Source organism: Oryctolagus cuniculus, chromosome 14 (genome assembly GCF_964237555.1).
Source record: "Oryctolagus cuniculus chromosome 14, mOryCun1.1, whole genome shotgun sequence".
Lineage (NCBI taxonomy): Eukaryota > Metazoa > Chordata > Mammalia > Lagomorpha > Leporidae > Oryctolagus > Oryctolagus cuniculus.
In genome coordinates, this window is record NC_091445.1 from 4165791 (window position 1) to 4182281 (window position 16491).

General features: G+C 45.1%; 1 protein-coding gene across 1 annotated transcript in view; it reads left to right on the forward strand.

Moving 5' to 3' along the window:
• Positions 1-16491, forward strand: part of MSH3 (mutS homolog 3) — a 175942-nt gene that overhangs the window by 8334 nt on the left and 151117 nt on the right. Inside the window, exons 5-8 of the mRNA XM_070056340.1 lie at positions 1068-1184; positions 1526-1643; positions 4581-4726; positions 8254-8420. Of these exons, the coding sequence (XP_069912441.1) occupies positions 1068-1184; positions 1526-1643; positions 4581-4726; positions 8254-8420 (548 nt within the window). The remainder of the gene's footprint in view (positions 1-1067; positions 1185-1525; positions 1644-4580; positions 4727-8253; positions 8421-16491) is intronic.

Here is a 16491-nt window from a genome sequence, read left to right on the forward strand (position 1 = left end):
TCTGTTAGGGAAGTTGAGGCTGAAAGTGTCAGCATGTTTCCTAAGGACAGGACAGATATGTAGGTGAAGGCTCAGGGGATGAAACTGTCAGGTTAAGTGGTAAATTTAGGCCTGACCACAGTGAAAGCAGAGGTTCTTGCCCTTCAGTGATGGACTAATGCAGTTCAGAGATGGGGTGGGGCAGAGCAGTGGTAGTTCCACGGCTCTGCTGGGCAGTATCTACGCTTTGGTGCTTTCTAGAAGAACGCAGGGAATCAGGTGCTCGTTCTGCATTTCCATGCCTCATGTATCAGCTAATCTGACTACGGCTTCTTTCCTCCTCTCTTCAAAATTGCCCCTGTCTAAGTTGAGTTTTCCGTTCGTATATGCTCTGTGCTATCTTCTGATGGTCAGAATTTGCCCTCACCATGCTGCAAGTTCTTATTCTGTTAGTTTCAGGCTTGTTGGGTGGAATAGTTTTTGTGTAGACAAAACTCAGCACTTGAAAGTTTGTGTAGCTCCAAGGACACAGAAGAAGACCTGGCATGTTTTTCTGAGTCATTTATAGATACAGACTTGGGCCAGCGCCGTGGCTCACTAGACTAATCCTCCGCCTAGCGGCACCGGCACACCGGGTTCTAGTCCCGGTCGGGGCACTGGATTCTGTCCTGGTTGCTCCTCTTCCAGGCCAGCTCTCTGCTGTGGCCAGGGAGTGCAGTGGAGGATGGCCCAAGTGCTTGGGCCCTGCACCCACATGGGAGACCAGGAGAAGCACCTGGCTCCTGGCTCCTGCCATCGGATCAGCGCGGTGTGCCGGCCGCGGCGGCCATTGGAGGGTGAACCAACGGCAAAGGAAGACCTTTCTCTCTGTCTCTCTCTCTCACTGTCCACTCTGCCTGTCAAAAAAAAAAAAAAAAAAAAAAAAAAAGATACAGACTTGGCCTTGAGTCAGGGCCAAAGTAGATTCAGCCGTTAGCTTCTCCACTGGAGTGCCCCACACTGTTAGGTACACAAGTCCCAAAGTAGCAGACCACACAGGGACTCTTGCAATAGAAAGTTGCTGATGTTCTCTTTTTACATGTTTTTAGATTGCAGCTCGGGAGCTCAACATTTATTGCCACTTGGATCACAACTTCCTGACAGCCAGCATCCCTACCCACAGGCTGTTTGTCCACGTGCGCCGTCTCGTGGCCAAAGGATACAAGGTCAGCCGTGGCTTTACCTTGTGGGAAGAGGGCATTGGGCTCCTCTTGCTGGGAATGAAAATGTGTTTTGGTTTTAGAAGTTGATATTTTGGAGAAATGACAGCGCAGCGTAACTGTTAGGCTCTGTCTTCGTGAGTGTGTACCATGCTTCTAGGTATTTAAGATGGATTATATGTGCTGGAGGGTGTCTTAGTGATGTATCCACACTTGTTAGCTCTTTGTGGTGCTCATTACTTAAACTCCTCATCTGGGCTAATTTATTATCGTAATTGTTTCGGAATGAGTTTTCAGAAATAATCATTCATGGTATTTGATGTTTAACATTTCTGATTTTGTTGAAGGTGGGAGTTGTGAAGCAGACTGAAACTGCAGCACTAAAGGCCGTTGGGGACAACAAAAGCTCACTGTTTTCCCGAAAACTGACTGCTCTTTATACCAAATCCACACTCATTGGAGAAGATATCCTTTTTGAAAAGCATTTTTCTTTTAAATGTTTTAAGGGCTTTGGGATCACAGTTTTTGAAATTGTTTTTTGAGCGTGTACCCTCTTGATGAGATGAGTCGGGTGGCCACTTTGACCCTTGACTGGGTGCTCCCAAAAGGGAGGGGTTGGGAGTAGCTGGAAAGAAGCTTTTTCCCGGTGTCGTGGTAAAAGGACACCTCATCATCTTTAAGAGCAGGAGGAAAGTGTGCCTAATAAAAAATGATGTCAGGTTAGCAACTGATTTGAAATTATATTGTCTCTAGACTGTGTGCAGTGGTTAGATGCTTAGGGCCCGTAGGTTCCTCAGGGGCTTCCTAGTACGTGGCTAAAAAATAACTTATTTGTTTCAACTTGTGAAAAGAAAGCAAGTCAAAATTAAGATACATTTAAATGCTTATAAAATATAATAGTAGGCTCAGTTCATTAATTCTTTATAAATTGTTCTAAATAATTTTTTAGAGATGTATTTTTTTTTTTTTTTATTTGGAAGTCAGAGCTACAGAAAGGGAGGGGGGATAGATTTTCTGAAGGAAAGAACCAGCTCCTGGTTCTCTCCCCAAATGTCTGCAGTGACTGGGGCTGGGTCAGGCTGAAGCCAGGAGCCTGGAACTCCATCCTGGTCTCCCACATGGTTTGCAGGGGCCCAGGCATTTGGCCGTCTTCCACTGCTTTCCTAGATTCATAAGTAGGGAGCTGGATCAGAAGGGGAGCAGCTGGAACCTGAACCTTTGCTTATATGGGATGCCAGCGTTATAGGCGGCAGCTTAACCCATGGTGCCACAGCGCTGGCCCCCAGTGCATTAATTCTAACGTTGTAAGCATGTTCTTACTTTTGAAAATGGGTTGTAGGTGAAGCTTTCTCACTTTGGAAGAATATTCTTTGTGCGTAGCGATTGGCCCCAAACTTAGAGTTGTTCATCAATTCATGTGTTACTTGAAAAAAACAACTTCGTAAGCTGAGTCTTAAAGTTCTTTTAATCTTTAAAACCCAACAGTTGTGTGTGTGTAGTGTGTGTATGAGAGAGAGAAAGAGAGAGAGAGAAAGATACATTTAAAAATGTTAACTGTGGGGCCAGCGCCATGGCTCACTTGGCTAATCCTCTGCCTGGAGCACCGGCACCCTGGGTTCTAGTCCCGGTTGCTCCTCTTCCAGTCCAGCTCTCTGCTGTGGCCCGGGAGGGCAGTGGAGGATGGTCCAAGTGCTTGGGTCCCTGCACCTGCATGGGAGACCTGGCACCTGGCTCCTGGCTTTGGATCAGCGCAGTGCAGGCTGTAGTGGCCATTAGGGGAGTGAACCAACAGAAGGAAGATCTTTCTCTCTGTCTCTCTCTCCCTATCTATAACTCTGCCTGTCCAAAAAAAAAAAAAGTTTACTGCTGTGGGATGGAATCAGATCTGTTACACTAAAAAAGAAAAAAAAATTTTTTAAAGATTTACCCATTTATTTGAAAGGCATAGTTACAGAGAGAGAGACAGACAGACATCATCCACTGGTTCACTTCCCAGGTAGCTGCAATGGCCGACTCTGGGCCAGGTCAAAGCCAGAAGCTAGAAGCTTCATCAGGATCTCCCATGTGCATGCCGGGGTGGGGGAGGGGGAGGGAGGGGGTGCGGAAAAGACTTGGGCCGCCCTCCACTTCTTTTCCCAGATCATTAGCAGGGAGCTGGATCAGAAGTGGAGCAGCCGGCACACCAACTGGTGCCCGTACAGGAAGCCAGCTTCGCAGGCAGCGGCTCTGTGCTACGCCACATCACTAGCCCTCTGTTTCAGTTTATGACGGATCTCCTTGTTTGTAGACATTTGCTTAGCTTCCACCCACATCCTCAGGACTGTTTTGTTCCATTCATACCATAAACAAGCAACAGCCCTCACTCCTAACACTCTGAGCTATGGACAGCCCTGTGTTATTCTAAGCCAGCTAGGCTGTGAGAACTGGGCGACTTTATTTTCTCTTTTGCCTAAGCTTGAGTCTCCTTTATGGAGCTTAATGGTAAAATAGTACCGATCCCTGCCTCTCCTCTGCGGCTGTTCGTAGCTCTTATTTCCTGGTACCTAGATTGGATGTGCCTGGACTGTGTCCAAAATCAGCTTTCATCCCTGTGAATTTGGTCATTAGACTCATTTTGTACACACAGACACACATGTGTACAGACCTGGCCACACAGGCATGTATTTGTACACGTTACTGATTTTCATTCTTTTTAAAAATTCCCTCACTGTTTCTGAGCACTTTCAGACCCAGGGAAAGTAATTTACACTATTTTTGTGTCTGCTTTGACTTGGGAATGAGATTGCTAAGGATGTAGGTGTTGGCAGCAGCCGGGTGAAGGAGTGGGTTAACATTTGGGCCTCCAGAGAGTCTGTCGTGTTCTGGTAGCCCTTGGAAGTGAGAAGAAAATGTGGTTACCTGTCCTCGTGACCCTCCCTTCTTTGGGATGAGACGGCCTGTGACTGCAGTCTGAGGACTGAGGAGGAATGCCATATTGAAGATTTTTGCAAAGAGCAGAAGTACCTGGGAGAATAAACTCTTAGTTTGTTTATTGATGTAACTGCTTTAAGTTTTTTCTTGTTTTTATTTAAAAGGCAGAGAGTCAGAGACAGAGAGAGAAAAAGAGATCATCCATTGGTTCACTCCCCAAATGCCCACGATAGATGGGGGTGGGAAAGGCCAAAGTCAGGAGCCAGGATTTTAATCCATGTCTCCCACAGAGTGGCAGGGACCCAGTACTTGAGCCATTACTGCTGTCTAGAGCCAGGACTTGAACCCAGGCACTCCAGTATGGGATGCAGGTATCCCAAGTGGTGGGGTAGCTGTTTCAAATCCCTACCCTATGCATCATTATTTTAAAGGAGAAAACAGGTAATGTGTTACAATAGAAACTTACTGTTTAGTTTCTTTAATCACTATTACATGTGAATCCTCTAATCAAACTGGATGGTGCTATGAATGTCGATGAGATAATGACTGATGCTTCTTCCAACTATCTTCTGTGTATCTGTGAAAATAAAGAAAAGGCTAAGGACAAGAAGAAAGGAAGCATTTTCATTGGCGTTGTGGTAAGTACTTTGTAGGTGAAGAGTGAGTGGTATGTGTTCAGGGTACCTCCACATATGGGTGATCGTGTGAGATTTAGAATGAGGATGTCTAATGAAGTGTGCCTTAAAGGAGTTGTATTAGTCACCCATGTCAGCAGGAAGTGGCTCTGAAGACAGATCTTCGTCCCTCTGCCTCTCCTGGACTTTGGCGCTAATGTAATCCCATATAACTTGCTTGTAAAAATCAAAAGGGGGGGATGTTAGTAAAATGGTGGAGTCTTTAAAAAAAAAAGGAATCGCATTAGAAACATGTTTTCCTGATGACATGATAGGCTAAGTCACTAGGTAGGGTTCCCTCATGTGGCACTTGGCACACTGCTTTGGAGAGATGCCAGCTTCCGTCCATGTGCCCTAGGATTTTGGGGTTGAAGGTAAACAATGGCAGACATGCACGTGGACTGGGTATGGGTAGCAGAATAAAACACTAAGCCAGCCAGTGCGTAGGTAGCCAAGGGTTTTCCACGCTTGCTCCAGAGGTATGAAATGAAACATGGATGATTCTGTGAGTGTCCTATGAAGATTTAGAGGATGGGACGTAGAAGGAAATGGTAGTATGTCACAAACACCACATTAATTAATCTTAAGAATATTTATATTCTTTTCTTTAAAAAAGGTTTATTTACTTACTTATTTGAAAGGCAGAGTTACAGAGAGAGGGACTGACAGACTGTGAGATCTTCCATCCATTAGTTTACTCCTTAAATGACCACAGTGCCTGAGACTGAGTCAGGCCAAAGCCAGGAGCCTGGAACTCCATCTAGGTGCAAGGACCCAAGCACCTGGGCCGTCTTCTACTGCTTTCCCAGGCGCATTAGCAGGGAGCTGGATCAGAAGTACAACAGCTGGGGCTTGAACCAGTGCCTATATGGGATGCTGGCGTCATGGGCAGAGGCTTAACCTACTGTGCCACAATGCTGACCCCTAGGATATTTATATTAAATCTTCCAGATAAGTATAATTTGTAGATGACAACTTTTTGATCTTTCCTTCTGACAACTAGTGAGTAAACTTGTCAGTTCTCAAAATCTCCAACCTTTGAGGGCCTTTCTAAACTGTTAGGCTCCTTTGTTCTGCTGTGTGCTAAGCAGAAGTGGGAGGGCTCTTTGCCTCAGTAATAACTCACTTTCTTTGCTGTTTCTAACGTGTACAGTCAGTGACAATATTCAGGATTCTTACAACTCAGATGTCTCCCACGTGCTTGTTATCCTGACTATGTAACTTGACATCTGTTTACCCAGTGAGCCCTTCTCTCAGGGAGTTAGCGTCCCTGTGGGTGTTGGTTGGCTCTAAATCAGTTTTTATACCCAAGAAGCATGCTTTATCTAGCCACAGACAATAGGATCTATCTATAAATAGTAAGGTTGTTTAAGCTTTAACTTGAGTAACATGCAAATTTGCATTTTCCCGGAACTCAGAATCAAGCACAGCATTGAGTGTACACTTCCTACTTGGTGTGGCCTACTGCCAAGGGTCAGAGAAGTGGGTGAACTAGGATGTAAGCAGTTAACGCTGGTGGCTTGCTCCTCAGGTGTCTCTGGATCCTTCCGTGACACGAGCAGCCCTTTCTGGGCGGGTACATCCTGCATCCTGGGTCCAGGCCCCTGCATCCGTGTTTACTGAACCAGGGCGTTTGAATTTGCTCAGGGTAGCTGAAGTGGTGCTCTTCGTCCTGTACCTCAACACCGTCCTCCGTGGGTGTTCCCTGCCGTGAGGAGTGTCACACGTTCCCCACGTCACGGCTGGGCGTCATCCTGTGGGTGCTGGCAGTCAGTCCGCGATTTCGGGCCTTGCTGTTGTCCTCCTGCTGGAGCTGGCCGCTGTGCCTTCAGTCTGGGCATCATGGTTCTCTACATGTCACACACCACACACCACACACCACACACCACACAGAGGAATAGAGGTTGCAGGCGTGACTATAGACCATTTCTCTGGTTAGATAAAGCAAAAGAGTTGTCAGGCTGATAACTTTGTTACCTGAACTTCTTTGACTAGCTTTTGAAAATGCTTGGTTTGTAGATTGGGACATAAACTTAGCCTCATATATGGATCTGTTGTACCGATGTCCAGCACTGGGGCACTAGGGAGGGCTTCTGGGCTAGAATTAAGGAAGTTCCCTGAGCTATAGATGAAGAATTTTCAAAAAGAATAAAATATTCAAGTGGGAAAATGCATAAAACAGAACAATTGCAGGGTAACAGGAGACAGTCACAGATCAGAACTGTGACACTGCCTACAGCCCATGGGCTCTTGTGTCCCTTCCCTCCAGAGGGGATGGTAATTCAGACTTTAATGCTAATATGTCTTCTCCTGTCTTAGTTCTGCATTGCTTTACTGCCTGGAACTGTGTGTAGAAATAGAAGCGTATGTCTTCCGGGTCTTGTTTCTTTTGTTCACTGTTTTGTGTGTGAGATTTATTTACATGCGGGGCTATAGCTCTGCCATTGCTGGGGCCTATTTCAGGGGGTGATCTACAGGTCATTCACTCCTTTGTCGATGGACAGGTGGGCTCTTCCTAGTTTTTGGTTGTACAGAGAATTTTGTGCATGTCTTCCATCGTACGTATGCCCAAGTTTCCCAAGAGCTTGTGCTTGGGGAGAGGGGTGGGGAGCAGAATTGCTGTGTTGCAGGGTATGGATATTTTCTGCTTTCCTAGATGACGTCTGGCTGCTTTCAGATTGACTCGTCACTCGTCAGTAGACATTCTTGTACTTTTTTCCTCTTTTTAGCTCCTGTGGTCTGTCACCAGCCCTTGGTTTCATCAGCACCAGGGGTGGATGAGTGTGGCTGGGCAGTCAGGTTCTCTGGTTTGAGTCTTGCAGCCCACACTTTATTGTGATGGGACCTTGGCTAAGTAACTTTTTAAGTTTTCACCTCTTCCAGACCATGATGTTTGTCTTGGCTGTTGTTTGTGGTGAAAGTGGATGGCTTTAAGTTTCCATGATTCTTTCACTGGATAGCTTGTGTACCAGGGATTCAGTCAAATCTGTTATATATTAGTATATTTTTGGTAAAATTTATACTTTTTGTGTACTAGTTTTATATAATTTAGTGCTGATTTACTACTGTGATTAGCCCCGAATCCCTTATTACGGTTAGTGATGATAACTCTTTGAACAGTGCTCTGTAGTTTACAAAACATTTACATGTCTTTTCTGATTGTTCCTTCTACGAATGCTTTGAGGGAAGCAGGCTGGTTTGTTCCCATTTACGGAGGAAGAAATAAGACGCAGTGGGGTTTGGTGACTTGTCACCATCACTCTGACAGGTGCATCAGATCCAAGACTTGTACGGGGGACGTCTGTCTGAGCTCCTGTTGAGTGGACTTCAGGTCTCTGTGACTCTGGAAGATAGACAGGTCTTCAGACACTTTGGAGATGGAGTGCACCCTCGTGGGAGCTTCCGCTTCCCTCGCTCCCTGTCTACGCTGTGTCTTAGCTGTCGCCGGAAAGTCACGTTTTCTGTGATCTCACGTTTCTGTTTGTTCACAGGGAGTGCAGCCTGCCACCGGCGAGGTCGTGTACGACAGCTTCCAGGACTCCGCTTCCCGTTCAGAGCTGGAGACGCGGATCTCAGCCCTGCAGCCAGTGGAGCTGCTGCTGCCCTCACACCTGTCTGAGCAAACCGAGAGGCTCATTCACAGAGCTACAGCGGTCAGGTGGGTGGAGCTGGCTGGGAGGCAGTGCCAGGCGTGAAACTGCCATGGAATTCCCAATCCATATTTAGTAAGATTGCTAAAAAATACATTTTACTTATAAAATAGTACTTCATGAGTTGTGGTGGACATTTTTATAAAGAAAAGCAAAAGCAAAATTACTCCTAGAGTCGCCTTTAGGTAAAACTTCAGAAGTCAGTCTTTTTTTTTTTTTTTTTTTCTTTTTCTTTTTTGCTTTTGAAGGAGACAGAGAAAGAGGTATTTTCCATCCTCTGGTTCAATCCCCAAATGCCTATAGTAGCCAGGGCTGGACCAGGTGGAAGCCAGGAGCCTGGATCTCTTACGTGGTGGCAGGGACCCTCGTATTTGAACCATCACCTGCTGCCTCCTAGGGTATGCATTAGCGGGAACTGGATTGGAAGCAGAGCCAGGACTCGAAACCAGAGACTGATACGGGATGTGGGCAACCCAGGCAATGCCTTTTTTTTGCCTTTATATAAATTTTTTGTTGTTGTTTTTTAACTTTTATTTAATAAATATAAATTTCCAAAGTGCAGCTTTTGGATCAAGCAGTGTCTTAACTGCTGTGCCAAATGTCTGTCCCAGAAGTCCGTCTTGTACAGGGGTTCCTGATATTCTTTGGTAACTCGTCTCAGTTTCTGGAGATAACTTAAGAGTTCATTTCTTAGACAATTTGTATGCAAAGTTTGAGAGTGCTTATGTGTGATGCAAGTTACAACGCAGCGTGGAGCCCAGTACTTATTTACTAGCTTTGAGATCAAGGGACATGTTTAGGAAGCAGCGTGCTGCGCCCTGTGGCGCACAGCGGGAGAGGAAGGTCTGAAGTGTGTCTGGCAGGGTGGACAGTCCTGCAGGACTAACAAGACGCGCAGGCGTGATGCCAGGGCCCGGGAGGGAAGGTGCTCCACTTCCAACTGGAAGAGTATGTGTGGGAAAGAGACTGGGAAGGTGCTTGGGGTTCGGATGAAGAGAACTGTGTTTATCTTGAGCAGTTTGTCCTTCAGACCCAGTGTGGAAGCCCATGAGAATTTTCCTTTGTTGTCACTTATAGTCAGTTACAAAAATCAGCTGCCCTGCTGAGTGAAGTTGCTTATCTTTCTTTGTCTTTAGAGTCAAGAATGTTCAGTTTTATTGGGATTTAACTTCTTTCAAAGTAGCTTTCATAATTTGTTTTTCTAGTTATAATACTCGTGTATGTAATCCTCTGCCTGCGATGCCGGCACACCGGGTTCTAGTCCCGGTCGTGGCACCGGATTCTGTCCCGGTTGCCCCTCTTCCAGGCCAGCTCTCTGCTGTGGCCCGGGAGTGCAGTGGAGGATGGCCCAAGTGCTTGGGCCCTGCACCCGCATGGGAGACCAGGAAAAGCACCTGGCTCCTGCCATCAGATCAGCGCCGTGCGCCGGCTGTAGCGGCCATCTGGGGAGTGAACCAACGGAAAAAGGAAGACCTTTCTCTCTGTCTCCTCTCTCTCACTAACTCTGCCTGTCCCCCCCCCCCCCCCCCCAAAAAAAATACTCATGTATGTTCATTTAGAATTTGGGAGTTAGGAAAGATAAAAATGGTACGTCACACCCCATAACCCAGATAACCCCAGTTAAAAATATTTGGTGCTGCTTTCATGCGTATTGTCATTTCTTCTTCATAAATGGGAAATCATGTTGCTAAATACCTTCTGTATCCTTTTGATTACTTAACAATCCCTTACACTTTTTCCTTTATTTTGTAAAATTTCAGGCATACGCCAAATTATACAGAATAGTATAATGAACTCGTGTGAATCCGTCTATCAGTTTCAACATTTCTCAACTCAGAGACGGTCTCATGTATTTAAAAATATTTATGTATTTATTTGAAAATCAGAGTTACACAGAGAGAGAAGGAGAGGCAGAGAGAGAGAGAGAGAGAGAGAGATCTTCCATCCACTCGTTCACCCTTCAAAAGGATGCAACAGCAGAAGCTGAGCTGATCTGAAGCCAGGAGCCAGGAGCCTTTTCAGGGTCTCCCATGTGGGTGCAGGGGCCCAAGGACTTTGGCCATCTTCCACTGCTTTCCCAGGCCACAGCAGAGAGCTGGTTCGGAAGTGGAGCATGCGGGACTTGAACCAGAGCCCATATGGAATGCCGGCACTACAGGTGGTAGCTTTACCTGCTACACCACAGCACTGGCCTTGAGTCTCGTTTTGTACATGCATTCTCTTCTCTCCCTTGATAATTTATCTTAAAGCACGTGGTAGTGAGCATGATTTCATCTACTTATCCTAGTAGGTCAGTAGGTACTCTGGGAAACAAAACATGCAGCCATGTAAATGGATCATACTTTGTTCCATTCCCCTTTTGTTATGTTGTGTTCATTTTGTTCAGTATTTTTAAATATTGCCATGGTGAATATCCATGCATGGAAATAGTTGTGTGCATTTCTGAATACTTCCTTTTATAAATTCCTGAGAGTAGAATTCCTGAGTCAGCGGATATGAGGCTCTTGGTTGCTTGTTAGGATGGCTTTTATCAATTTATACCTTCATCGGTGTGGTACAGGAAGGTTCTTTAGACCTTTGCCAACATCGGACATGATCACATAAATCATGTCTGTTGGTCTCATAGATGATGAATTCTCTATCAACTCCCCTTAGTTTGTTCTTAATCCTTTTCTGACATTGTGTTCAAACTTGAATAATTAAAAGTCAAACCACAGACTAGCAAAGGATACTGTCTTTAGAAGGCTAGACAATTTAATAGAAGTCTCTAAAATATTTTTAATGTAAAACTTCTAAAACTGTTTTTAGTGTTTCAAATCATCAGTTTTTGTTAATTTTTCTTCATAGTTGAGTGTATTTGATTAATTTAGATGGAGACTGAAGTTTGTCAGTTATGTAAACATGTTAATTTTTCTATTTCCCAGTTATTTTTATAAAATAATAGAGGCAGAATTCATTAAAATATCAAAATATTTGTAAGGCTAGACATTGTGAAAACTGAACTTTTGTCTGGCAGGACACATTGTTTATTTATCAGAAGAGATTCAGGGTCCTAAATTTGTGTATATCAAAGATGATTCGGGTGTCATGTGAAGTTTCTGGAATTTAATGAGTGCTTTTGTTTTGATTTCTGTTTCTGTGGTTAGCTTAGCAGGTATGTGATTTTTCCTGTGTTTACTGAGCACTTGTAACTTCTCAGTCTGCAAGTTTTCCTTTCGTATTTTCTGTTAATTTTCGTGTTGTTTGCATATTGGAGTGCAGAGTCTGGGGTTAGTCTGCCTCTTGGTGGAGCATCTGTGGCTAGCGTGTGTCTGTGGTCAGAGTGGGGTAGTAGAGGTTGGGAAGACTTGGTCACTCAGTGTAGACGCCGGGGACGGGGGCTTGAGGGCAGAGCCGGGTCTTCACTTAGTGACTGAGTAAACTGCCCCGCTGCGCTGTCCTTTGGTGTCTGTTTTTTGACAAAGGGCTGGTAAGAGTGCTTGCCTTCCAGGATCACTGTGAGAAATAAGTAAGTTAACAGTGAGCCACCTGCTTGGGGCAGAGCCTGGCACCGCAAGCCCTTAGGAGTGGAAGTCATTTTTATCATTCCTGCCTACTAGTATTTCTGTTAATGTTGCCTCACTCCTTTTTCTTCTGGAACTTGTATCAGAAGTATATTGGGCCTTCTTATTCTGTTTCTGTGTGTGTGGCCTTTGTTGGTTTTGGCCCTTGGGGTCTCTTCTGTAAAATTTAAAAAGAAAAAAAATTTTAACATGTTTTTAGTAGACTAGACCATTTAAGTCCTGAATGCTTCTGGTGGCATTCCATTCTTTGTAGACTTAAAAAAGACCTTTCTCTGTTCTGAAAGCACATCATCTGAATTTTACTTTAGTTGATTTATTTTTCTTTCGCATTTTTAGCACGTAATCTTTAAAAAATTTATTTATTTGAAAGGCAGAGTTACAGAGATAGAGAGAGAGAGATCTTCCATCTGCTGGTTTACTCTCCAATGGCCACAACGGTTGGAAGCGGGCCCATCAGAAGCCAGGAGCTTCCTTCGGGTCTCCCATGTGGGTGCAGGGGCCCAAGTTCTTGGGCCATCCTCTGCTGCTTTCCCAGGTGCTTTAGAAAGGAGCTTGATTAGAAGTGGAGCAGCTGGGATTTGAACCCATATGGGATGCTTGTGTCATAGTCAGTAGCTTTACCTGTTATGCCACAGTGCTAGCCCCTTAACACAATTTTAAATTCACTTTTTATTTTGCTTTACTGCATGAGATGAGATCCTACCTTACTTTTAAATATTAGTGCTTCCTTTTTAACATCTATGGAGTTAGCCTTTATCAACCTCAGCTGTAACTACTAGACAGACTTAAAGAAACAATACAGCAGCTTCCAAGGGGCATGGAGAATGCTTTTAATTAGGTGTGAAGAACATAACTTTGCAGAATTCTGTTTCATCTTTACCACTGGAAAACAACACAGTGTTGAATTTTCAAGTACAAAAGTAGTCTGGTTTTGTTTTTGGTCTTATCTTTGCTGATAAGTAATTTCTTATGTCTTAGACTCGGACCCCCTTTTTTTCTTTAGTAACATACCTGCAGGTAAAAACAGCATTTTTGTTAGTTATTGGTTGATATTTTATTAATATTGAAGACCTACTATTCATACCCTGTGAGAAGAGGCGAATGTCTTGGAATGGTAGAATATCCATCTTAAAATGTTAGTATTTTTTTATATTCTTAACTTCAACCACAAGAGGTCTCCCAAGGATTTTATATTCTCTGAGTTAGAATTTAAAAAGACTGCTAAAACCTTCACATTTGTTTTTATATCTCAGCATACAGACTTATTTATATCATGCTGTAATTTAGAACAAGTATTAGTGAAAGATGGTAGTAAGCCAAAATGTTGGATACTGCATTAACTGCAGTTGAAATTGCTTTAGATTAATGATTTAATTAATGTTTATAGAACTGTTGAGAGGAAGTCTATAAATAATATTATTGATGTTGACCAGGTCTCAACTGGTTTTCTAGACAAGTTGGATGAACATAGCAAGCCGTGCTCAGTTTTGTGTTCCTGGAAATGAGCCCTTCCTGCGCACCTGCATAGCCCAGGGAGGCTGCGGGGGCAGGAGGGCATGGATGGGGACCCTTGCAGGTGGTAGTGGCGTGTGTGTGGGGAGGTATGTTTGCATGCACGCGTGTGTGTGTTTGCGTGTGTAGAAATGGTGTGAGCTCTGAGTCAAACAGGCGGGAAGTGTTAGAGGAGTGTGATGACAACAAGAGAACTTTCTGACTGAGGGCAAGTTTCTTGTTGAGAACTGGGAAAGGGTGGAGAACCGGGGAGTCCGGCAGAGGGGTGTGAGTGGCCTCCAGGAGCAGGACGGTGAGGCTTCTGGGTGAAGGGCTGGTGTGGTGGAAGAGCAGAGGCGAGTCCACCTCCTACATGGGACCATTGAATAAAAAAATAAAATGTCTCTAAGGCAAAAATAATATACAGAGAAGAAAATGAAATCAAGGAACGTGGAGAACGCCGTCCCTGGGATGGGAAGAATAGCCAGAAAGGCAGGGATAAGGAGCCAGGGGAGAACCGGAGAAGACGGGGTGGGGAGCTGGTTGTTGACGTTGCCTGATTGATGATGCTAGGTGATTTTTTACACTGTTGACTCTGTTAGACTTTACTGCAACGGCGTGACACTCAGAAGAGTGCTTGGTTAAAAACTAGCCCTCACCAGCGATAGCATCACGAAAGACTGGGGGAGGAACATTGTGCGGTATCACAGGGACTAGCATTCCGACCTTTGCGGTGAGAGCCAGGATTGGCAGCATCCACTCGGGATTGATGTGCAGGTTGCAGACCTGGGGAAAACCCCGAAATCCTGATGGGGGAGGACGAGATAGCCCCGGCTGTTGACTTTCACTGCTGTGTCCTTTGTCCACAGAAGGCCTTAGATCATCTGAGTTAACCCAAACCATTGTCCAACATGAGTCTGTATACTGGAGATTAACACCACCTGAATGTCACTTACGGTGACAGATACTTGAAATTATCATAGCAGTATTTCAGTTTTATCTTCTTTGGTTAGGTTGATTTATATATTAGAGATTGCTTACCACTTATTGTTGTATTTTGATTTTTAAGTTTTTTTTTTTTTAAGATTTACTTATTTATTTGAAAGTCAGAGTTACAGAGAGAGAGGAGAAGAGGCAGAGAGAGAGAGAGAGGTCTTCCATCTGCTGGTTCACTCCTCAAATGGCCACAATACCTGGAGCTGTGCCAGTCTGAAGCCAGGAGCCAGGAGCTTCTTCCCAATCTCCCACGCGGATGCAGGGGCCCAAGGACTTGGGCCATCCTCTGCTGCTTTCCCAGGGCACAGCAGAGAGCTGGATCAGAAGTGGAGCAGCTGGAATTTGAGCTGACGCCCATGTGGGATGCCGGCGAAAACCTAACTTCTTTCAGTGTGATTTGAATTTGGCATAGTTAAGAAACTGCGAGTCTTTTTGAAGGATGAGAGAAAAAAAACAGGGAAGCTTTATTCATTAACTTGGTTAACAATATAAAATGCTATTATGTGACCAGTACTCGATAGTATGAATTTAGTGGTTGCAGTGTTTTGATTTGTAATGACGAAGTTTAATGAGCTCAGTTCCGGGTGCTTATACAGAGCCATTTCACTGTGATTCTTGGGCAGTAAGAGCCAAGTAGATGCTGAGTGTTGGACCAGACACTCTGGTAGCAAACAAACTTATGACCGTTAAAGCCCCTGCGTTTGGAGGGAAGCTTGGGCCAAGGAGAGTGAGAGGTTCAGGAGATGGGCAGGCAGGGTGGGCCAGGGAGTTGCAGGTCCAGTGGACTGAGGTGTGGGCGTGGAGAGTGGCCTGGGGCCCACTCCACGCAGGAGTTGAGTGCTGCTCGGTGGCTGTTTGCTGACTGACCCTCCTGCTGGGATAAGAGAGGAAGCCCAGGGCGTTTTGTGGAGGCTGCTGGGCCCGAGTGAGAGGGTTTTTATTCTATTTGGATCTTTCTCCTGCAAGGTCTACTCCCTCCTTTTACCAGTATTTATTATTTTGTGCTAGAATTTTTTTGGTTACATTTGTTACCTTGTAATTTTAACAATTAGCAGTAACATGTGTTTGCTGTATAAGTGAAATGTGTTTTTTAAAGGAGAAATACTTTTGCTAGTCTCCCCACACAATTTGATTTAAACTATTTTTGTTATAAGGTGGCTTAAATATTTATAAACCGAAAACGGTGCCTTGGGCGGATTCTTTTTTCACAGCAATAAAGTCAAAACAATTTGAGATTAAAGTATTTGAGATTAAAGTATTAAATGTATAGGACTGACGTCAGCGAAGCTGCTTGGAGGAATGATTGAAGGGCCATGTCTTCTGCAGAAAACAAACTCCTCCTCCCAATTTGAGTGGCTGTACCCTCACCTCCTCCCCGCTCCCAGATTCTCTTTCTTTTTTTCTTTTTCTTTTTCTTTTTTCTTTTTCTTTTTTTTTGACAGGCAGAGTGGACAGTGAGAGAGAGAGACAGAGAGAAAGGTCTTCCTTTGCCATTGGTTCACCCTCCAATGGCCGTCGTGGCCGGCGCACCGCGCTGATCTAACGGCAGGAGCCAGGTGCTTCTCCTGGTCCCCCATGGGGTGCAGGGCCCAAGCACTTGGGCCATCCTCCACTGCACTCCCTGGCCACAGCAGAGAGCTGGCCTGGAAGAGGGGCAACCAGGACAGAATCTGGCGCCCCGACAGGGACTAGAACCCAGTGTGCCGGCGCCGCAAGGTGGAGGATTAGCCTAGCGAGCCGCGGCGCCGGCCACCCAGAGTCTCTTTCCTTACAGACTTTTATTTTTTTATTTCAAAGGCAGAGATGGAGGTTGGTGAGGGAGAGAGAGAAAGAGAGATAAATACAGAGAAAGGTCTGTCTGTCTAGCATCTGCTGGTTCACTCCCCAAATGCCCACAATAGCCAGGGCTGGCCAGGCTGCGGCCAGGAACCTGGAACTCCAGCCGTGTCTCCCAAGTGGGCCCCAAGCACTTGACCATCATCTGCTGCCTTCCAGGATGCATTGGCTGGAAGCTGGGTCCACAGCACAG